The sequence below is a fragment of the Myotis yumanensis genome, unplaced genomic scaffold (genome assembly GCF_028538775.1).
Source record: "Myotis yumanensis isolate MYYU_CA2020_CCGP unplaced genomic scaffold, mMyoYum1.0.hap1 SCAF_7, whole genome shotgun sequence".
Classification (NCBI taxonomy): domain Eukaryota; kingdom Metazoa; phylum Chordata; class Mammalia; order Chiroptera; family Vespertilionidae; genus Myotis; species Myotis yumanensis.
Genome location: NW_027223758.1, coordinates 59200346 through 59223939, shown reverse-complemented (window position 1 = coordinate 59223939; position 23594 = coordinate 59200346). Strand labels below are relative to the sequence as shown.

General features: G+C 42.6%; 1 protein-coding gene across 6 annotated transcripts; it reads left to right on the top strand.

Annotated features, from left to right (window-relative positions):
• The first annotated feature begins 14107 nt into the window (after nucleotides 1-14107).
• ZBTB14 (zinc finger and BTB domain containing 14) lies at nucleotides 14108-21374 on the top strand. 6 transcript variants are annotated; one of them, XM_070420598.1, is made up of 4 exons: nucleotides 14108-14184; nucleotides 15843-15872; nucleotides 16751-16832; nucleotides 17926-21374. In XM_070420598.1, the coding sequence occupies exons 3-4, from the start codon at nucleotides 16830-16832 to the stop codon at nucleotides 19270-19272; spliced, it is 1350 nt and encodes a 449-aa protein (XP_070276699.1). In that variant the 5' UTR covers nucleotides 14108-14184; nucleotides 15843-15872; nucleotides 16751-16829; the 3' UTR covers nucleotides 19273-21374. The 6 variants fall into 6 exon arrangements, with proteins under 6 accessions (XP_070276699.1, XP_070276697.1, XP_070276700.1 ...); XM_070420599.1 differs by lacking the exon at nucleotides 14108-14184 and adding an exon at nucleotides 14884-15153; XM_070420596.1 differs by lacking the exon at nucleotides 15843-15872 and having other exon boundaries at nucleotides 14114-14184.
• Nucleotides 21375-23594: the final 2220 nt, after the last annotated feature.

Below are 23594 nucleotides of genomic sequence, written 5' to 3'. Positions count from 1 at the left end.
GACCTCCAAAATAAGAAAATGACAATAAGAATTGGACTTACAACAGTGCTTAAATGCTTACATTGAAATAACATTTTATTTTGTTGGACATCATCACCTTACTCAGAATTAGTGACCAAGTTCAGCAAATAAAAATGCAGGATGCTCAGTTAAATTTGAATTTCAGATAAACCATGAATGATTTCTAGTATGAGAATGCACACTTTACATACAAATCTATGCATTGTTTTTGGAAATTCAAATTCACAGGGCTGTCCTGTATTTCATCCTGGGAACTCTCTTCAGGATCCGAGTAACTCTACATGGTGTAAAAACATCATGGATTCTCAGCACACACGTCTCAAGGACCTCCCCGTCCCTGTCCCCATGTCTCTGAGCTCATGTGGGATTATCCGTGGGCCCGTGTCTGCTACACAGGTGGAAGGGAGTGGGTGTGGCACTTTCCACAGAGTAAGGACCTGTGGATTGTGGCTGGGAAGCTGTAGCGTGGGAAGCGGAGACAGTTCTGAAGGAAAAAGCTCTAGGCCCTCAGAGTGCTACTTGTCCTCTACAAAACCCAGGACTGTTACGATTTCACCAAAGTATAATAGCCTTTTAATACTCTTTGGACGAACACTCTCCTTCCCAGTCAGCACACAGCGCTTTAATCTAAATGTATTCCTGACTAGTATGAACACATGTGCATTAAGGACAGTTCCTAGCCTCTCCCACCCGCCTCCGTCTATGTTTCACATTTCTGGAGTGGAAGCAAATACCTTTAACCTCTATGTGTTTTCTTTCTTTCTTTTTTTTTTTTTCTTGCAAGTGGAGGTTGGTGGGTAGAGGTTGGTCAGGATATTGTAAAGTAAGTTATCCGGTAGCAGAATAGAAGCTAGTGGTGTTTTCCTCAAACTTTAATGTTTGTGGGTAGTATCCATGGGACTGGGAGTGGGGTATGGGGAACAGTGGCTTTCTACTGGAGCCCTGATTTTTCCCCTATCCCATCTTAAATAACACCCTGAGGGTCATTTTGTGGTAGGCAGTTAGACAGACATGAGCGGAGCAAGGATGATGGGCCAGGGACAGAAGGTGACCAGGGTGGGAAGCCCCAGGTGCCTAGCAGAGGACAATGGTAGGGTGGGATGAAGTGACTTCCTCCCCTAGCATGTTTCTTCTCAGGCAGTTTGGACCCCTGACCTTGCCTCCCTAGAGATAATATCTAGGCCTCAGTTGTATTTTAGCTCCAGGCCCAGCAAAGACCAGCTGCATTGGATAATGGCCCCTGCCCTGGCGCCGACCAATCAATCAGTGGGGACCTAGACCCTGAAAGGACACACATGGAAAACTACTGAATGGAGATCTTCCCCTCGGGCCGCCACTAAAATCTCCACCTTTAAAACCCTTAGGACGGAGGACCCAGTGTACTCGCCCTCCCTGGAGCATGCCTGCACCTTCCCTTTCTCTATTTCCCTCCCCTTCCCTCCCCCTTCCTCACTCCCAAGCTCCTAGGGCCCTTCCTTTGCCTTCCACCTCTGTGATTTCATGGAGTCTTGACTCTGGATCCTTTCCCAGCCAGAACTCAAGAACCAAAGTGGTTGAACCCAGGTTTGGTCTGACCCCACCTGTCAGACACCCAGCACCTTCCTGCCGCCCACAACAATTGGATTATTCAAGACTGTCTCCTGGGGACTGCAGATCTCATATGTCTAAGAAAATAATTTCATGAGTCCCCCACCCCTTCTCCCTGTCTTTTACTCTGCCTGCTATATGGTTATGATACTAGCACCAAGTCACTACCAAGAAGATGATTCTTAAAATACTCTACTAAGTGTATGTATATGTATATTCATACACACACACATATATATATGATACCTTTTTAAGAATAAAATGTATATTCATTGCAGACCTTTAAAAAATAAGGAAATGGATATGTTCTATTACTGTGCAAAATATTTGAAAGAAGATATTAACATTTACCAATCCCTAAGACTCTCCCTAATCATCTTTCTAAAACAGAACTGCCCCTTAGCAGCCATAGCCTGTGCCTTCAAACTTGTAATCTTTGCCGTTTTTGGAAGACAGTTTTATATACGAGTTAATAAAATGTCTTTTTTTTAGGCTTTGTAACTCATAATTTTAAATATTGCACAAAGGCAGCATTGGCATGTAAGCATCTCTACCACTCCTTGATCCTTCATGCATTTACTTTATCCTGTGGCTTTCTAAGGGGGAATTAAAACCAGTTGAAGGAACCAAACACTGATTTCACCAAGACACTCCCTGCTCCAGAGGCAGTGAGGCCTTTTCCCCAAAGCCAGCCCCGTCCCACTTTTGGCTGCTCCGAGCTCCGAGCTACGTATGTGATCTTGGCAAGTCTCTGCTTCTCTGGGTCTCAGTTTCCTTTTCTATAAAATAGAGGCATGGCGACCTAAGGCTTTTTTAACCTTTGATGGTCATGATTAAAACCAGAGTCAAATGCCTATGCCCTAAATGTGTATCCAAAGAGGAAGTACAGGCAGCACATGAATGGAAAAGGCAGATTCGACAAACCTTTTGGATTTCTTTGCGTGAGAATTGAAGTGTTGAAGAATGATCCCCCACCCCACCCCTCATCCTGATCAGAAGAATGGATTTTGTATTTTGTATTTCATGTGCATCAAAAATAGGATCACAGTCTTTCCTCCTTGTAAAGGAACAACATTTTATGATGTGTGTAGTTCACTTACCCTGCCTCAAAAGAAGAAAGGTTAAAATTACATTACTTCTTTTAGGAAATATCATTTAGGGCAATCATCAACCCCATTTATTTGTCCTTATTCCTGTGGAAGCTGTTTTCTTCTTGGATGCTCATTAGGTCTTTTTTTTTTTTAATCCTTTTAAAGAGAGAGAGAGAGAGATTGGTTGCCTCCCATACATACCCTGACCAGAGACAAAACCTACAACCTTTTGGACTAAGAGACAATACTCCAACCAACTGAGCCATCTGGCCTGGGCTCGTTAGGACTTTTTAAAATACATAAAAGTAATTTGGATGAATTGAAGCAATATTCCTATTAAAACAGGGGGGCATGTCATTTTCCCAGGGGTACCATAGATATGTAAGCCCTGAAGTCTGGGAGAAATTACACAGGACACTGAACTGAAGAGGCCATTTCCTCCTTCCTGACACCTGTCATGAAACAGCTAAGCATTTGCTGGTCTATTTGAAATTACATGGATCCCAGGTTTTTTTGAAGCCTCCCTCCATACCAACTGGAGACATTTTCTAATGCAGGATGCCCATTATAACTTGTGGTTGCTTCTCTACCTGAAAACTAACCAGACTCCAGGAATAATAAGAACTCAATAAATGTTTCATTAATAAATGAGTGAATGGAGACTAACAAGTTATACTAAGTTCACGCATCCTTTTGGAGTGAGCCTGTGGCACTGAATTGAAGGAATCTCTGTATTTTTCACAATTTTCTAAATGTAAGGTTTAAGCTAATGTATGCATAAATTACTAAGAGATTTTTTTATACCCCAGGAGATTCTGTATGCTTTAATCTAAATTCATCGTGCTGACACAGATGTTGTACCAGATAAATATTATATTTAGAGGACGTGCATTGAATTCATCTTAACCTTGTTTGTACCTGTTATTTCCTTGGCCATCATTGCAGTGCACTGTAAATATGTAACTTAAATGCTCACAGGAGACAGAATGTGATCATATCAAAGGAAATGAATTTACATTTGTGGATTACCCTCACTGTGCCAGGCACTATGCATACACTGATTTCATTATCCTTTAAAACCTCACTGCAATTGGAAGAGGTGGTTGGGGGAGTATTTTGGTCGTGCCTTTTGGTCACACAAATGGTAACAGAATTGAGCTTCAAACCTAGGCTGACAAACTTTCTAAGTTCATACTCTTCTTTTTTATTAAGCATAAGGTATGGCTTTTTAAATTATGTGTAACATAGGCACAATTATTTAAAGTTAATACATTTTTCTTTAAAGAATTTCACATTATGATTCCTTCCACTGCCTTAGTTCCTCCTGAGTTTGAGTCTTGATTCCTTTTAGAAATATTTTTTGCTCAAAAAAAACTATTTTAAAACCATATTTTCCAATACATTTAATAAAATATTTTTTAAAAGTTTAAAAAATCCATGTTTTACTACTGGGAATGGAAAATTATGTATATATTTTAAAGCAAGAATTAAAAAGAAGCCTGTGATAGATATGATATTGGTGCACATCTGCTATTTTATTTGATTTAGATATATTTGACTTTTATAAGTACTTGCTAAAAATAATATATGAAGTATTAGTGTTTTAAATAAATTACACCTAAGTGCCTAAAAAGTAATAATAATATTTGTTCAATTTATAGTTATCATGTCAATCAGTCCACGATTCTTTTGGCTGGGCTTTTTTTTTTTATCTCCACTTGAATATGGACATACTTCAAAAATTTCCCCTCTATAATCATTGGGACCCAATTTCTTTAAACAATTTACTTTAGGGCTGGTTAGGGTCAAAGTAGATGGATCTGCCTGGTTCTCAGTTTCAGACACCCTCTGACCACGAATAACTTCAAATCATATTCATTCCTAAACTATCACTCCCTAGAACAGTACATATTGTTGCAATAAACCAATACCTAAGCTAAAATAATTTTGACTCTTAGGTCTTTCATAGTTTTAGCACATAGTTCTGTGGGTAAAGGAAATAACATATCTCATACTATTTTCATTATCTGAAAGAAAAAAGCGATGTTGGGCCAAAGGGCATCTTTATCAAATGTAATTGGTTAAACGAGTGGAGAAAACCCTAAGGAACTACCAACATTAAATAAAATATGAAAGATCACAGGTTTAAAAAAAAAAAAAAAAAACAGAAACAAATAGAAGGTCACATTTGCTTATCTATCCCAGTGATGAGATCCTTTTGAGAACTGTCAAGCATATCACATTTTCTAACCTTATTTTATTTGGTTCCTTGAAGGGAGTATAAAGTCTGGAGCAATGATCACGAAGGCAGACATTTCTAGCATCAGTAGGGGCACGTGTTACCTGCATCATCCTGGATAAATCATTTAGCTTCCGCATCTTGCTTTCTCCGTTTTTGAAATATTGACTCTCCCAGCCTGACAGCGTTTTGTGCATGTAGGGGACTCAAGTGGAATATGTATGAGAATACTCATTTCATGGCACTGTATGAAGAAATCATGACTGCCTCAACTAAAGGCAACTTTCTTCGTCTAAGACTAGCAAGTGTGAGAGAAGGAAGGACTTGGGATGCATAAAGGATTCCAGAAATAATTTGAATTCTGGTTCAGTCTGGCTGTTATGGTGACTATAATGATTCTGGATACACTTGATTATTGTCCTTCCTACTTGGCAGGGAACTAAATCATGTTATGAGTCTAGATTGCACTTAACACCTTGACAATAAAAATGAAGAAATTTCACATGAAGCGCCGATTTACTTGTGACTGGAGCTATAGCAAATCTGACCAAGTTACTAAATTTGACAGCAAAAGAACTGTAGGCATCCAACAGTGAGTTATTCCAAGTGAAAACAACCATGCTGCTTCCAGAAACATTTGACAAGCAATTTGTGTGGGGAGAAAATAATAGCAAAGGCAAAAATGAACAAATGACAACCCAGCCATCAGTGGATGCCCTGTGGGGTCACTAAAGCTAAAATCAAGATTCTCTGCTATCATTTCAGAGTCATAATTCCTTCCTCTGACTTACATGCAAATTAAGGAAGAGTTGGCTTGATGTGACCATATCAAGGAATTTATGAGTCAGCATAAATTTTAAAATGCTGACTAGAAGACTAAATAATTGCTTCTATTTACTGTCTAATTGCCTACTCTTAAAGTTATAGAAGAACCATAAATAATACTTTCTAAATAGTAGGAATACATGCCTATTAGCTGGATTTAAGGTTCAAGATAAAATTAGCATTCTAGCCGAAACCGGTTTGGCTCAGTGGATAGAGCGTCAGCCTGCGGACTGAAAGGTCCCAGGTTCGATTCCGGTCAAGGGCATGTACCTGGGTTGCGGGCACATCCCCAGTAGGAGATGTGCAGGAGGCAGCTGATCGATGTTTCTCTCCCATCGATGTTTCTAACTCTCTATCTCTCTCCCTTCCTCTCTGTGAAAAATCAATAAAATATATTTTTAAAAAAAAATTAGCATTCTATGTGAAGATTTTTAAAGATAATTATCAGATATATTCCATTCCATGGACCTTATGCTATTAAAGAAGATATAATCTCCCTCTTGTCCACAGATAAAAATAGAAGAATTATTTCAGGCTTAAATCTCAGATACTAAAATATTTTCAACTTCCAGAGGTTACGGGGACTTTGGAAGGTATTTGTGGAAAGTTTTGTCTTTGGGGGATACAGAATTGTTTGGAGCCAGAAAAGAATGTATCTCCTCATTTAATTTCAAACTTTTTGCAATTTGCTTTCTGTCAAATACAGATATGCTAAAGTCCTTTCCCTATGAAAAAATATGAAACAAACCTTGGAAACAGTTTTTTTAATGGAATATTAAAAGTCATGTTGCTGTTGTACATGAAGTGGATCTTATAGACCTTCATGAATTATATTGGACATTATTACTGTACAAAATCATGACTGCTTCTTTTCTAAAACATTACCAGGACCCTACCTAATATTTAATTGTGTGCTTATTAGTTACTGGGGATGACTTTATTCATAGTTATGATCTGCTATATCTTTTGTGTCCGGTATTCGCTGGCACCCTGCCCCCGGGGGCAAAAAGACCCCCTCCCTCTCTTGGGCCGGTGAGAAACTGACCTCACCACACTGACGTCCAGAAACTGCCCCACCCAGGTGGAAAGTCCCTGCCGGACAAACGGCTCCTGGAAATGGCCAAAACCGCAGGACAGACCGCAGGTTTCACCTGACCCCGGAAAACCCCCACTGCCACCAATTTCTGCCAGCATAAAAACTTGCCCCTGCTCCAGTCTGGCGCGGCTTCTCCTGCTCCCCTCTCCGAGCTGGTGAACCCGCCCGTGTGCTCCCAATAAAGCCTGTTTAATCTGGTCTCTATTTGGACTCACGGTTTTTCCTTGCGGCGGCGTAAAACCTAATATTTTGTTTTCAACAACTGATCCCTTCGCTCTCATATTGTGAGAAAAATTTACCTCTATCATCCCTAATTCACCACCTCCCACCATAACTGAATTATAATCTCCATGAGAGCAGGATTGTGTCTGTATTGCTCATGACTATACTCCCAATCTGTTATGCATAGTAGATGCTCAGCATGTACTGTGGAATGAGTGACTGGATTGAAGCAGGATCCTCTTTTCAATGCCCTGTGAAGGCAGAAGTGGAAGGGACCCGCCTAAGGAAGCTGCAGGAACTATCCCAAGAGAGCAATATTATTTCAGCTCAGCTTGGGAAAATCACCTCCATGTTGATTTTACACCTACCTGTGTGAGGCTCTTATGAGTCCTTGAGACAATAACAACAGTCTAAAGTGTTCTATTCATAAAAGAAAATGAAATGAAGAGGCAAGGAAGTCATCATTTGAGTTAGGGCTGTTGGTGTGGTGGTTAATAGACATTGGAGCAAGACAATCTGGGTTCAAATCTTTAGCCTGCCATTTGCTAGCAGCGTGACATTGGGGAAATTGTTTAATGTCTATGTGCTCCAGTTTCACTTGTCAATGGGGAGACCTACCTCATAGGGTGTTGTGAGGATAAATGAGTTAATGTAGCTGAAGTGCTTAGAACAACTCCTGATTCATGAAAAGTATTGTGCAGGCATTCGCTGTTTACTCCAAAGAAGCCAGCCAGCAGGCCTGGAGGACTAGATGAGCAGAGATTATCACCATGCTCTACCACCAACTAGCTATGAGTGCTAGTTTTAACATCTCAAGATATCTGTCTTCTCATCTGTCAGATAAGGGTGTAGGCCCATAAAAAAAAGGGCTTCTGTATTTCAAATCTTATAACAATTTACCTAGCCCTCTACTCCTTCCCTTCTCAAATGGAAATGTACAGAGCTACTGGAAAGATCAAATTGAATAATGAATGTATAAGCATCACACAAATGCAAAGCAAATGTAATGTTGGCTTTTAGTGTCAACGTTGGGTGTATTTAATACTATATTCACTATGAAATCATTTTAATATTAATTTCCAAATCTGGTAAATCCCAATTGCTCTATAAATATAATATTGATGGATCATAAAAGAAAATAAAGCAACCACAAATCACTTTAATAAAATGGTTGGCCTGCTCACCAGCAGTTTCCTCTTCTTCCTCCTCTCCTCTCTTTATCCATCTTTCTTCTCCAACTTTACTTCCCGTTCTCACATAAGGAATCATGGATGCCTAGAACTAGAAGTGTCTTCCTTATTCTTGCTATCCCCATAATTGAATACATTTCTAGTTTTTAACTTTTTAAAATTTGTTTTCTTTTACTTAAAAATATGCTTGTCCTACTTATATGCTTACCCATTGGGGTGCGCTTACCTCCAATGGGTAAGTTTAGCTGAGGATAGGGATAGTTAGTGGACTGGTCAAATCTGTCATAAACCTGTAAACGCTAGAGATCCATACGAAGCACATGGCTTGTGACAAAAGTATGAAGTGAATCTTCTGCAGTTGATGTGTTGGTTATGCAGTCTTTCCTGCCTGCTTATCGCCGATTGAAATTATGGACCAAAACTTACAAAACTGGAACATATATCTTTACTTTGAAAAATAGCAGGCTCTATAAAAGATATGATCATTGCATTTTAGAACTGGAAAGGATTTTAGAGTTTATCTAGTTCAAACTTAGTGACTTTAAAGTAGTTAGATGATATGACGAGAGGGACACTTCATCTCTGTGGTCGTCTTTCCAAAATCCCATAGCCCCAGTGTAATCGTGAGAAAAACATCAGACAAACCCAGGTGGGAAAAACATTCTTCAGGATACCTGGCCGGTACGCCTCACGATTGCCAAAGTCATGAAAACCGAGGCAAGGCTGAGAAGCTGTCACTGACCAGAAAAGACTGGGAGACACGACAACTAAATGCAATGTGGGACCCTGCATTGGATCCTGGAGCAGAGAACAGTAATGGAAAAGCCGATGAAATCCAAAAAAAAGTTTGAAGTTTAGTTCATAGTGATGCACCAATGTCAGTTTTTTAGTGTGGGTAAATGTACCACAGTAATGCAATATGTTAACCATGGGGAAACCAGGTGGAGGGGTACACAGGAGCACTGTATACTATTTTTGCAACTTTTCCATAAATCTAAAACTATTCCAAAATTAAAGGTTTATTGAAAAATAGTTAGAAATTTCAAATATAGTTATCCTTTTTTTTTTTTTTTTGTGGAACACTGATCTAGTGCTGGCTTATAGTATCCTCTGCAGAGGTCAGACTAACATATTAGTCAATATATACCTTCCTGGGATGGGAAATTTGAAATGTATAGCTCTCTTGGTTAAGAAATGTGAGCAGACCTAACTGCTCTACTTTTTAAAAGAATTTATTTTTTACTTGCACATTTCCCCTTGAGTATTCATTTAAATTATTCTAAACACTATTTTGCAAACAATAAAATTTTATAAATAACTTTTTCAAAATAAATATAGTATGGGCATATCTTGGAGATATTGTGGGTTTGGTTCTAGACCACCACAAAAAAGAAAGTGTAGCAATAAAGTGAGTCATAGGGTAAATGGTCTCGCCTTCAATTTGTAAAGGAAAAAAAAAGGCAAAAAAAAGCAATATCTGTGAAGTTCAATAAGGCAAAGTGCAATAAGATGAGGTATGCCAATAGAGAATTTTCCAAAAAGGTCTGTTTAGAAATAGAAACAGTTTTACTATGATATTGAAGACATATAATGAGAAGCTGATGACATAATTTGTCTGATCATTTCTTTTTCTAGTTACTTAAGTGGTTTAAATATTAGCTCTGAAAAGATCTATGTGTCTTTATGAATTTCTGGGAACTCTTGTTGAATTGTTTCTCTTTTAGCTGGAGATTGAGACTATAACTTCTATTAATAACAGATAAGAGAAGTATAGGAAAATATATTAGCTTGTTCCCTAATCATAGAGATAGTCATGTAATACTTAGGGTCATCTGTTACTTTTATTATCCTAAGTTCATGCTTTGCTTATTCATCCCCCAAAAAACTGGAATATAGGTCCAAATTGCTGGCTAGTTATGCAGACAAATCTACTTGATTCTCAAACTAATTATGAGGAGAGAATGAATCTTCTACTTATTTTGCCCTCATCTATAGACTCATTTTTAAAGCATGAACGAAGATAAGGAAAGGCTAATTTCTAGACATAACTTTGGAATGACCATGGAAAGATGGAGGGTTTCTATAAAGATATCATCTGATGGAATAAAGAATTCTGCTGAGCTGTTCTTATTCATTTAATGTCGATCCCATCCTACAGAACAAATGTCACCCAAGATCCCATGCTGCAGAAAAAATGTCACCTTCTTAGGCCAGTATTTAAGCATTCGAGTCTGAAAAAGGAAGACAATCTCTGACTATGCATCAGAAATTGTGTTAGTGTCTTAAAGGTATCATTTTATGTATGTCTCTCAACACCTCAAATGTCCCAGAAAGGTCCCCTCACCTTCTTGCTACAAGGCAGTGGTTTTCAACAATGGCAGTACCTTAAAATCACCTGGGGAGCTAGCTGTCGTATCTGCTGATAACTTGGGTCACACCCCAAAGCAATTAATCAGAATCACTGAGGATGGGACTCCAGGGCCAGCATCTGTAAAGCTCCCCAGGTAATTACTATGTAGAGCCAAGGTTGACAGGGACTCCTCTCAGGGGTCTACTGGAATCCTGGCCCTCCTGGGAGAACATTTCTCCCTGTAACCCTGTCCAGTGTGACTGCGTTTACTCCTTCCAGGAGTGGAGCAAGTGTCCTCCTTCCCCTTCAAAACCTTCCCTCTCCTTTCTCTACAAAAGTCCCTAGCTGTGACTCTCAGGTCATTTTACTGTATAACTCATGTTCCACCCCCTCTGCCTCTCCACCTCTGTTACTCCCTCTTAATCTTTGAAGATTTGAATTCCAGGAATCCCTTAAACCATGCTAAAATTTGTCCAGAAACATATAAAATCTTTGTTACAGTGTGTTGGGCATTTCATTTTCAAAAAACATAAACATAGTATCGCGGTAGAAAACAAAAACTGCTACACTGTCATGTGCCATCTAGGTTGATGCAGTGGCACTGGGGAGGTGTCTTCTTGATACGTCTTTCTTCTACTTGTCTTTGCTGTTTCTTCAACACAAAGGGATGCTTCTGCTACAGGACCTTTGTGTTTGCTGTTCTTTCCCCCCTAGAGGGCTTCTCTCATCATGATCGTCCCCTGACTGGCCCCATAGCCTCCTTCAGGTCTTTGTTTAAATGCTGCCTTCTCAAATGGCTCTATTTCAAATTGCTCACCCATATTTCCAGTCTTCCTATTACCTTCCCTTGCTTTATTTTTCTCCATTGCACTTATCACTTGTTGACATAATATATATTTAAATTATTTATCTACTTCTTGTCTGCCTCCCAGGTGAGAATATTTGTATGTTTATTCGCTGCTGTACCCACAGTGCCTATATGCCTGGGACAAAATGAATATTCATAACTATGTATGGAGTTAATTAACCCTATGAGGTAGGTACTATTTTTATCCAGTTATGCAGATTTTAAAAAAAAAAATGTTTCCCTTATACCTCTCTGTGGTACTAACTTGTAGGCTGTCACTTATCTGTCAGACAATATTTATTTATGGCTAAAGGTGCTGCACAGTGCTCAGTTAATGCCGGTGACCCAGCAAGATGCCAGGTCGAGGTCAAGCCCTTTCTTTGTGGTTCCTCGCCCCTCTCTCCTCCTTCCTTTGGAGTCGCCCCTCTAATTTAGACTCATCCCCATGATCCTCCTGAAGCAAGACTTGTCCAGGAAGACCTTATGTGACATGAGCATAAAACACATGGGGAGGTTAATAGATGCAAAACCAAGATGTCAGGAATCTGTCACTTGAGAAATGCATTCTAGTGCTAGAGAACTCTTCTGAACTGTTTTAATTTAATCAGATTAGTCAAATCCTGGGGAGACTTCACCTAGCTATATGCAATAAGGCTGCTTACATAATAGGCAGATAATAAAGATATGCAGAAAGAGTATATAAACCTATGCAATTGTGTGGTATGGGAGAAGGAGGAGCAGCAGCAGACAGTGAACTGTAACTGAGTGCTAGTCATGTCCATACACTGCTAAATGCAATGACAGTTTTATTGCTTGATCACATAACACTATATGAACACAAAACATAGACAGGATTGAAATAGATAGGTCCAGCCATGGTGTCAGAGGGAACACGACCACAACGTTATCAACTATGAACATAAATTTTGTCTGTTCTGCTCCTACACTTAAATCAACCACCCATGCAGAGTGAGGTCATTTAACACTACTGAGCTAATATTTGAACTAAGCACTTACATGAGCATTATTTTATTTAATCCGCACAACTACCCTTATCTTCATCTCAGAGACTAAGAAGCTGAGGTTTAGAGAAGTTAAACAAATGTACCCCGTATTTGAACCGGGTATGTCTGTTCTATCATTCAATACACCTACTAACCTCCGTGAATATCAAAGAAAATGTGTATAAAAACACCTTGTGAAACATTGAAACTTGTCAGTTTATATTACAAAATCAGCTGAGGCCAAATAGAATTTCTTTAGAATTTAATACAGCAATCATAATATCATTTCGTAAATGTTCACAACGTTTCTGTAACCGGAATTATATCTCGTATTCTTCATGCAAGCCCTGGGGGAAGGTCCTACTCTAATTTTCAAATGTTAAATTACACGTGCTTTTCTGAAACGCTGTTAAAAGGACTGTGATAAAGCAGCATCAGCTAAGCAGATGCTTCCAGTATTTCGGTGAGCAGAACACGTGGGAGCCGGGGCACTTCCCAGGTCTCAATGCCGGGCACAGCCCAGCCACCACCTCGGGGGAGAAGGACACAGGGTTTCAACAGCAACGGAGCCATGACTTCGCGGAACTCGGATGTCAGAATAGCGCTGCGTTCTCAGAGCTCTCCGAGGGAGCTGCAAACTAAATGCAGTCCGGGCGCAGCCCTGCTGGGCGCGCTAGGGCCTCCAGTACCGTGAATTTTGCCTCGAGTGTCCGGGTAGTTGCTGGAAGGTGGGCGCGGGCTTGGCTGGATACACAGAGCTTTGGGGTGAGCGCTTTCTCCTGGGTGACTGGGATAGACCTCTACAACCCATATGAAAGGTCATTTTTTTCATTTGTTCTGCAAACGTGTATTAAGCGCCTGCCTACCATTTCCCGATATACAGAACGCAGCGGCGACGACAGCCAGGACTCAACGCGAGGGCGCGCGCGCCTCGGTGTCTGCCCGTGTGCGCGGAGGGCGACGGTGCCCTGGGCGTTCGCCCCGTGGCCCAGGGCGAAGCCCGCAGCCGCAGCGCCGGCCTGCGCGCGCCCGAGGGCTGTACTGCCCCACGCACGAGCATACACACACGCACGGGAACGCCGACTTCCCGCGTCCCCGGCGCTGTCCCGGCGCTGGGAGCCGGCGGGAGCTCTCGTCGGAGCGGAAGGCGGGAGCTCCAGGCGGGGCGGGTGCCCGGGAGCCGCGCTCGTGCATACGCTCCGCGGCTCCCGAAGCCCCGCCCCTGTCCCGCCCTCCCCTTCTCCCGCGCGCGGGCTCCGCGCGCCCCAAGTCGCGCGCGTGCGCGCGCGTGCGCAGGCCAGCGCCCTCCGGGGGCGGCCCCGTAGACTCCAACGAAAGCGTCGCAAGGTCCCGGATTAACCCTTTCCGGGCTCGCCAATTTAGAGGCCCGGTCTGGTTCCGTGCCTGCGCAAGCCGGCGGCGCGCCTTCCCCCTAGCCCGCACCGCGCATGCACGGGAAGGGGGGGTGCCGGTGGGGGTTTTCAAGGCCGGCTAGACATTCTGTGCTCGTGCTGGAGGAGGGCTGCTACCATCAGGGACGTGCACGGTTCCCCCCCACCCCGCCCTCTCCCCAAACTCTAAAAAAAAAAAAAAAATCCAAAACACACTGCCACCCACCGTGACCCCGCGCCCCGCGTCCATCCCGTCCCCGGCCTGCGTGCAGCGAGCGTGGGGAGCCCACGGCGAGTGTCTGTGGCTGTGCCAGGCTGCAGGTAAGCGCGGGCCGGGGGTGCGGAAGGGGCCCGGACCATCCGCGAGGCGGGCACGGGGGCGGCGGGCGGCTGGCGGGGCGGCCCGGAAGCGCGCTCTCGCCGTGCTCCGGGCACCAGCCAGCTCCAGAATGTGCGGGCGGCCGGCGGCGCGGTGCGAACGGGGACGGGCGTGGGCCGGGGCTGGACCAGGCGTTCTGGGGGCTGCGCAGGCGGCGAGCTGGCTGGGACCGCAGCCGGGCGGCCCCGCGCGCGCGCGCTCGCCGAGCCTGGCGGCGGAGTTCATGGCCGTCCTCGCTCGCACCTCCGCGGTGAGGGCGGAGACGGCCCGGAGCCCGGCGCCGAGTGCGGCCCGCCGGGCGCCGCCCCTCCGAGCCGGGGACCCCGCCGCACCTCCCCCTCGCTGCCTGCGGAGGGGGCCGGGACCCTCGCGCTCGCACTCCCGGGTGCGCCCGCCGAGCTCGGGAAGCCGGCCGCGCGCCGCCCCCGCCCCCGGCCGCGGGAGGGCGGGGGAGGGCCCGGCGCGAGCCGGCCGGGGAGTGCGCGGGGCGCGAGCTCGGGGCTCGCGGGCGGTACGGGGCGCGGCGCGGCGCGGGGCTGCGGAGACCGGCCACACGCCCGCTCCCGCTCGCCGCCGCCGGGACCGCCGCGGGCTCTGCCGCCCGCGCTCAGAGCCGAGGCCTGCCGCCCGCGCGGGAAGCCCGATGATGAAAGGGAAAGGGGCCCCTTCACCTCCGGCTCCCAGGCCGGAGCTTTTGTTGGGGAAGAAATACAAACGGCCCTCTCCAGCCCCCCACCTCCAAGACGGAAAGAAGTGCGAGCGTGGCTTGGAGGAACCCCGAAGGCTCCTCGATGGCTTTTGCGCTCGGTTCTCTTTCTCCCCATCTCGAAGTTGCGAGCTTTGGACAGGGAAGTCGGGCGCCGCCATTGTCGCGGCCGTTCAGGGGCAGGGAGGCGGCTGCCGCTACTTATGTAAGTTCGGCTTTGCTGGAGCTCCCGCTCCCTGCTCCGTCAGGGCGCCTGGGCGCGCCGGCGATTTGGAGAACCTTCACTAAAGGGCAGCTTTGTTAGGGAGGAGCAGTGAGGGCTACAGGGCTCACCACCTGCACCGACTGGCAATGGGTATCTTCCAGTTTGACTCACCTGAACTTAGCCATTGGAACATCTCAATAGAAAAAGGTGGTCGAGAGGGAGAGGGAGAGGGAGGGAGGGGAAGAAGGCCAAATAACGCCCTAGCCAAAAAAAAAGGGGCGGGGGGGGGGCGCATCAGCACACTGATGTGTATGGCCACTCCTCTCCCTACCTAGTCCATCTCTTTTATCCCACAAGCCCCAGGATAGTTACTGGCAGCGGTAGGGAGTGTGACCTGGTAGGAAGTTTGGCCTGGACACTTGCTTTTGGGGGTGACTACAGGCCAGGTTCCATTTGAGGAACAAAGTCAGAAGCATCCCTAGAACTGATTGTGCCCATCCCGCACACTGGTTGCTCTGTTGGCTTTTCTGTAGAGGGAACTTTGTGATAGTTTTCAGGACTTGGGTCTCTTGGTTTGCGTCTTGCACCACAGTTTTGGGGTCAGACTATTGCAGCCCAGTCCCTTGGTCTTACCACATTGAAGTCTGTGTGATCACTGTTCGGTAGAAGAAACTTTTTATATTTTTCAGGACATTGGTCTGCAGGATGGAGTCCCTCTGGTAAGAGTTCAAATTAAAAAGCTAGAATTCTGCCCTACCTGGTTTGGCTCAGTGGATAGAACATCGGCCTGTGGACTGAAAGGTCCCGGGTTTAATTCCAGTCAAGGCACATGTCCAGGTTGCAGGCTCAGTCCCCAGTAGGAGGTAGCCGATCAATGATTCTCTCTCATCATTGATGTTTCTCTCTCTCTCCGTCTTCCTTCCTCTCTGAAATCAATAAAAATATATTTTAAAATAAAAAGCTGGAATTCTTTGATCTTCTCTGTAGGGATACAGGTGAAAACACTGGGGTTTCTCAAATGCAGGCTTAGAGACCAATGTAGCTTAAATGATGTGTGCTACATTGCACAGAAGTGTGGAAAGAAGAAACCAGCTACTGTTCCCTCACCTCCAGTGTTAACTGTTGGGTATATGAGCTTCTGTAACTTTCTCTGTATTTATAAATACATATACATATATATGTATACATATACATATATATATACTCTCTATATGAGCCTAGAGAAAAATGTGGAGGGCCACATACTTAGGAAATGGTGGGGGAGGGGGCACTTTCTGGCTTTTTCTGATAATCTGTGTAGCTCTCAACATCTGTAAATGGTCTTTGTGAGGAGAAAATCTTTAGTGGCTTTCCAACGCATACTCTGCGCACAGCCCCTCCACACTCCAAGTGCTGCGGCCCTTCCCTGTTCTTCAAGTCTGCTCAGAGCCGGACCTGATGCTGCCAGCCACCCTCCTCTCTGTTCCCAACCTGAAAATGGGTACATGTGCAAGTGGCAGGATAAGAAAGGAAAGTTTATTTTTTAAAAACATTCTTATTTAGAATTTGGGATAGAGGAAGACTCTATCTTATTCTTGTGTGTCCTTTTCTCTTATAGGACTGGCACGCCCCTGATCAGTTATTCTGATCTGAAGAATTTGGTGTTTCAAGCATTAAGACAATAGCCTGAGTTGTTCATGGTAACTATAACTTTGGATATTAAATCTTGAAAATATGGTTTGGTATTTGCTTTAAGAAATATGTGTGTGTGTGTGTGTATACACACACACACACACACACACACACACATAATGTGTTCGCACTTCTCTTTCTCCCCCATTTATACTTGAGGAATGAAAGGCAAACAATATTTTTAAAAGAAAACATAGAATCCATTATTAAAAGGTCACTTTCTGTGACATTATGACAGATGTCTTTTGTGCCAGTTTTAAATTCCTTTTGCTTATAAAATACTTGTAGCACTTGTCAAGTACATCCATCTTGATGACGTTTTTGTCTGGATGGCAGATAGATTGGCATCTAGAGGGAATGAAACTGCTCATCTTTGAGGGTCGTATTAAACCTTAACCCTCATTCAGAAGTGGCCCAAAACTGGTGTGGAAAAGCTAGAAGATAACACCAAATGGAATATTTTGGCAATATTCCAACTTTCTAGTTCTACAGTGACTTGTCAGTTCTCTCTAGGAAGTAGAACATTGAACGCTGTTAGTTATTTTACTAAATCTTTCTCTGAAATTAGACTAGATACAACATACATGACTGATGGATGCTTGCCTCAGAACTATTTTCAAACCTTGAAACTGAGTTATTTGCCTTTATTAACTCTACTTGTCAGGAAGCACAGGTTTTGGAGCTAGATTGCCTGGATTTAAGTCCCAGCTCTCCACTAAATAGCTACAATATTGGGCAGGTTCCCAACATCATCTATGAAATGGAGATAGTAATACCTATCTCATAGTTTTATTTGATCTTTACATTCGCAAAGAGATGGAAAGCACATAGAACAATACCAGGCATGTATTAGTTGCTCATTAAAAGTTGGCTATCATTATAACTAGGCAAATATTTAGTAAACTGAAGATAAATAGAAATAACAATTTGGAAGTCCCTAAGTTGGGATGTCTTTTCCTACTCATACTCTTGAACCCCTCTTAATGACTTTCTGAAATTGTTAGGTACCAAAAATTGATTAGAAAATGAAAATCTACCTGTATTTTCTATGTGGAAAATATTGTCATAATTATCAACTTTCTTTTTAAAAATTTTTTGTAGGAGTTTTTCATCAGTATGTCTGAAACCATTAAATATAATGACGATGATCATAAAACTCTGTTTCTGAAAACACTAAATGAACAGCGCCTGGAAGGGGAATTTTGTGATATTGCTATTGTGGTTGAAGATGTGAAATTCAGAGCACACAGATGTGTTCTTGCCGCCTGCAGCACCTACTTTAAAAAGCTTTTTAAGAAGCTTGAGGTTGATAGCTCTTCCGTAATAGAAATAGATTTTCTTCGTTCTGATATATTTGAAGAGGTCCTGAACTACATGTACACAGCAAAGATTTCTGTGAAAAAAGAAGATGTTAACTTAATGATGTCATCAGGTCAGATTCTTGGTATCCGATTTTTGGATAAACTCTGTTCTCAGAAGCGTGATGTATCTAGTCCTGATGAAAATAATGGTCAGTCAAAAACTAAATATTGCCTCAAAATAAATCGCCCCATTGGAGATGCTGCTGACACTCAGGATGATGACGTGGAGGAAATTGGAGATCAAGATGACAGTCCATCTGATGACACTGTAGAAGGCACACCCCCCAGTCAGGAGGATGGCAAGTCGCCTACAACTACACTCAGGGTTCAGGAAGCGATCTTGAAAGAACTGGGGAGTGAGGAAGTTCGAAAAGTAAATTGCTACGGCCAGGAAGTAGAATCCATGGAGGCCTCGGAATCGAAAGATTTGGGGTCTCAGACCCCTCAAGCCTTAACATTTAATGATGGAATGAGTGAAGTGAAGGATGAACAGACACCGGGCTGGACAACTGCTGCCAGTGACATGAAGTTTGAGTATTTACTTTATGGCCACCATCGGGAGCAGATTGCCTGTCAGGCATGTGGTAAGACATTTTCTGACGAAGGCAGATTAAGGAAGCATGAAAAACTCCACACAGCAGACAGGCCATTTGTTTGCGAAATGTGTACAAAAGGTTTTACCACACAGGCCCACCTGAAAGAACACCTAAAAATCCACACAGGTTATAAGCCCTACAGTTGTGAGGTGTGTGGAAAATCATTTATTCGTGCCCCAGACCTAAAGAAGCACGAGAGAGTTCACAGTAATGAAAGGCCGTTTGCATGCCATATGTGTGACAAAGCCTTCAAACACAAGTCCCACCTCAAAGATCATGAACGAAGACACAGAGGGGAAAAGCCTTTTGTGTGTGGCTCATGCACCAAGGCATTTGCCAAGGCGTCTGATCTGAAAAGGCACGAGAACAATATGCACAGTGAAAGGAAGCAGGTTACCCCCAGTGCCATCCAAAGCGAGACAGAACAGTTGCAGGCAGCAGCAATGGCCGCTGAAGCGGAGCAGCAGTTGGAAACAATAGCCTGTAGCTAGAGTTGATGGGACGCGAACACTTTGCCTGAGCCGTGGAGACTGAGATTGCATTGTTTGTAATAAATGAACACCAGTCACTGTATTATTATTTTTTATTTTTTCTGAAAACTTACGGAACATTGTATACTCACTGGACTTAAGGCAGTGCCTGGTTAGGTATTTTTAAAAATTTTAAAGGAGATAACGTTCCTTGTTTCTGACCAAACAGTTTCACTGTCCTGTCTGGTGTCTAGTATTAATGTTGCCAGTAAGTCCTGCCTCTTCTCTTTTTTTATGGTTTTAATTTGAGGACTCCTATGTCCAGTTCAGAAGTGAGAGACTTCTGTTCCAATTTTTAGTATCTCTTTGCACTTGCTGCACTGGTGAACGCCCTGCACAGAGTGATAATTGAGTAAATTGATTTCCTAATCACAATTATATGTGACTTACGGTCAAAACAGCATTTTTAGTAACTTAAAGTACTTCGTGTAGATGCAGAAAATACTGGTGGGTGGTTGACCAAGAACACTGCACAAGTATGAAAATGAGGCCTGGAAATGTAGAATGGTCTTAGGTTTGCATTGATTTATTAATTTTCTATCACTGTTTTTTTCACAGTTCTTGTGGACAAATAATGAATGGTTGCTTTGCTAAAGTGTTTCTTCATCCATTTTGATTGACCATACCTAACCCAAGAGATGTGGTAACAAGTCCCCAAGGCTGAACAAATCCGTAGGGATGGATATTGGTGATCTAGTGGCTGAGTTCCTTCATTCCTCTTATTTGGGGCATTACCACTCTGAAATTAAGTGGGGTTAGTGGAGTGGACCAGTGCTGAGAGGATTAAAAAACAGTGAATAGGAATCTGGCTCGCAGAGACAAGGTTTTCACATGCAATAATTCCAAGGTTTCCTAGATCAAAATAAATTTTAATTGATTTTGAAATTAGGACAAGAACAGGTATGTGTCCTCAGATACATTTGTGTAACAGACTGTTATCAAACTTTTGGGTTCTCTGTAGCACATGATTTATCCATAAAGGAGATGCAATATCGTGACTTGACTTAATACATTTAAAATCTTTAAAGTGTGTAAATAGTATAGAAGTATTGGTCTTACGTATTTCAAGGAAAGTAGACAGCTGCACTTTTTTTTTTTTGCACATTGAATAAAATAACTTCCATCAGCAAGAAACATCAGTCTGTTGTTAACCAATATTAAAGAGTGTCAGACCAAATGTTTATGTTTTTGAAGTATATTTCATCACTGGCTACAGTTTTAAGTAGAGTTGATTGCCTTTTCATAGCTGTAAGAATTATAAATGCTGTTCCAATTTTGGTGTATGAAAATTTTTTAAACCATTTATTTAGGAATATATTGAAATACCAATAATAGTTTGAATTATGTTCTATAATAAAGCATTAGTCAATTATTTTAGAATGTACAATTTTAGAAAAATGTTGACATTTAAAATTTATTTTTGGTTGCTAGGGTGTTTTTTTAAGAGACATTAAAATAATTGCATTTCATAGTCTGCTGCATTAACACCTATAATTACTACTGTGGGAGAAATTTTATTTTTTAAATGGTGTATATGTTGCACCCAAGATTGTAGGATGAAGATGCTACCTTCTAAGAAACATATTTATTGATAAAATGCTTAATTTAGTTTAAAATTAATTTAATTTCTTTTCTTAACAGTTGTTTTTTTCATCCTAAAGTAGTCCTGTCACTGTTTATATGCTATTAGTGGAAGGGAAATTGATTGACATTCCTAGGCTGTTTTAACCAAAGCAAAAGAAAAATAATTTCACATCTGGTTGATAGCTACTTCAACAAACCATTTTGGGTCTTCACTTTAATATATATAAGAAAATATACTTCTATCATTTCTGTTTTCATAGTAATCTTTCACACATCCGGGTTTCTACCAAAGTACATTTTCTACTATCTTCATCATGGTTTTTCAGAGTTGCAAGTTATGTGGTTAACCCTCATCGAAATCACATAATCATAATGGTACCCAAAAAAAGAAAGCTTAATTTTCAGCCCTTTATTTGTATTATGTAAATATTTATCATTTGTCCTATTTTGCATGAGAAATATATTTGTGTTGCAATTTCTACCGCTGGTACTGGGTTTATATGTGTGTTAGCGTGCTTGTCTGCTTGATGGCAGCAAAGTCATGACATGGCAGCTTTCCTGTCTCCTGGTCACTGAGACTGCCTCTCTCCTCACCCAGCTGGCTTTAATAGCCTCCTGGATGGTGAAACCATAATGTTAGACAGTTCAAGGATAACTCTAATCACAGGGGGGTAATTTTGAAATGTCCTTACACTGAATCTATCATGTGAGGGGAAGGAAATTCTAAGCTATCTTTCCCATTATTTAAAAGTCACTTTTTTCTGTTTGAACAAAGAATATCTACAAACTTAATTTTACTTTTTATGCCAACTTGTATTGTATTGGCAATGGTTGAGGAAGATAATTTTAGGAAGTCCAAACTTTAGGTCATTTATCTACTAATTGGTCACAAATTTAAAATTGTTAGACATTATAGAGGTTGCCATCAACTGAGCCTGATACTAATAAATTCTTCCTATTTTGTTGAGGAAAAAAAAAGATGGAGATGACAGGGAATGATGCAAATTTATGTAGTTTTGATCTAATTATGTAAGGTTATCTGTAACTCAGTCATTGGAAATCTGGAATACATTTTCCAGAGTAATGCTGTTAGTGGTGACTAGTTCCTAGAACAGCTGTAAAAGCCTGTGTACCTGTAACAGAATTAATGTAAGGGTTATAGTCTTGAGTTCTGAGTCGTAGATGTTAATGAGCTGAGGCTTCCAGGAATGAGAATGGAAGAAACTGTCCCTTTCCTCTGCCATTTATTTACCTGTAATATCTACCTCCCTTTCTCCATTACCCAAGCCCACCACCTTCCCACACTCCACAATGTATGAGAGACTAGCAAAACATCAGATTGGAGGCAAGATAACCATTAACAACCACCACAGTGAGAGATGAGGACCTAAATTTATTCTGATGCTTCCTTCTAATACTTAACTGAAATCAATGATCACTTTCAGTGATGGGGAGCTCCCTACTTCGCTGATGTCCTACACTCCCAGCTTTAACTGCTCCTTATTCCTTGAATTTTGTCTCCATTTTTGCATGTCCCCTTGTAACTGAACTTTCTTCCCCTTGGAACTATTCAAAATAAAGTTAATCCTGCAACTACTTGACAACACTTGCTTTGGACCCGACTAGCACAGTTTGTTCCCTTTCCCAGTCTTGTCTTAAGCATTATTTTTAAACTAGGGGCCCAGTGCACAAATTTGTGCAACTTGAAAGGAACTGTGAGCCACAAGGCTGCGGTGGGCACAGGGGTGGGTCTCAGCCCATCCTCTGCAACCCCACCCGGCCCCTCCCGCCATGGCCCCTGGTACCCTGTCTGCCAGCAGCCCCACTCCCACCACTCCCATGTGCTGATGGCACCAGACCTGCTTGTACCCACTGATGGCGTGGAACAATTGGGGCCAGTGCCAGCAGCGGGTACAAGCAGCAGCTGCTGCTCCAATCACCCCTCAGGAGCAGGGGGAGGTGGAGAAGCCCTTAGGGACAATGGGGCCGCAGCTGCCACTTGTACCCGCTGATGGCGCTGAGCGATTGGAGCCAGTGCCAGCAGTGGGTATGAGTGCCCAGTGGGACCATGGCATGTGGGAGCAAAGAATTTTCAGTAACCACCAGAGGCTCACCCCGATGACAATGACCAGTGCCCCGCCTTGGTCTGGTGCCCCTGCTCACCTGCTTCAGGCCAACACCTGCCATGGTCCACACTCGCCCCCTGGTGGTCAGTGCACATCATAGCTACCAGTTGTTCGGTTCTGCAGTTTGGTCTATTTGCATATTAGGGTTTTATATAGGTAGATAATTTGCCCATCACCTGTTATCTGTAATTTCTTAAAGGTCACCATACTGATCTGATCTTAAGGTCCCTGAATGTAATTTTGTTGGATTGTGATATTTCAGCAGTTATGTGATTTCATGATCTCTTCAAGAAATATTCCGAATTACCAGTACTCATGTAGATATTTTCAGTATAATTAGGGGGACGTGTAGTTTAGTGAAAAGACTTCTGTAGTCAAACTTGAATTGGATCCTGGCATGTTTATTAGTTAATATCTAAATTTAGACTAGTTCTTTACCTTCCTGAGCCTTAGTTTTATCATATCTAGAATAGCGATTGGGATTTCTACCTCTTGGTCTGCTGTGAAAATTAAATGTGATAACCAGTACAAAATGTTTAGCCCAGCACCCACTGCTTTTTAGGTGCACCATAA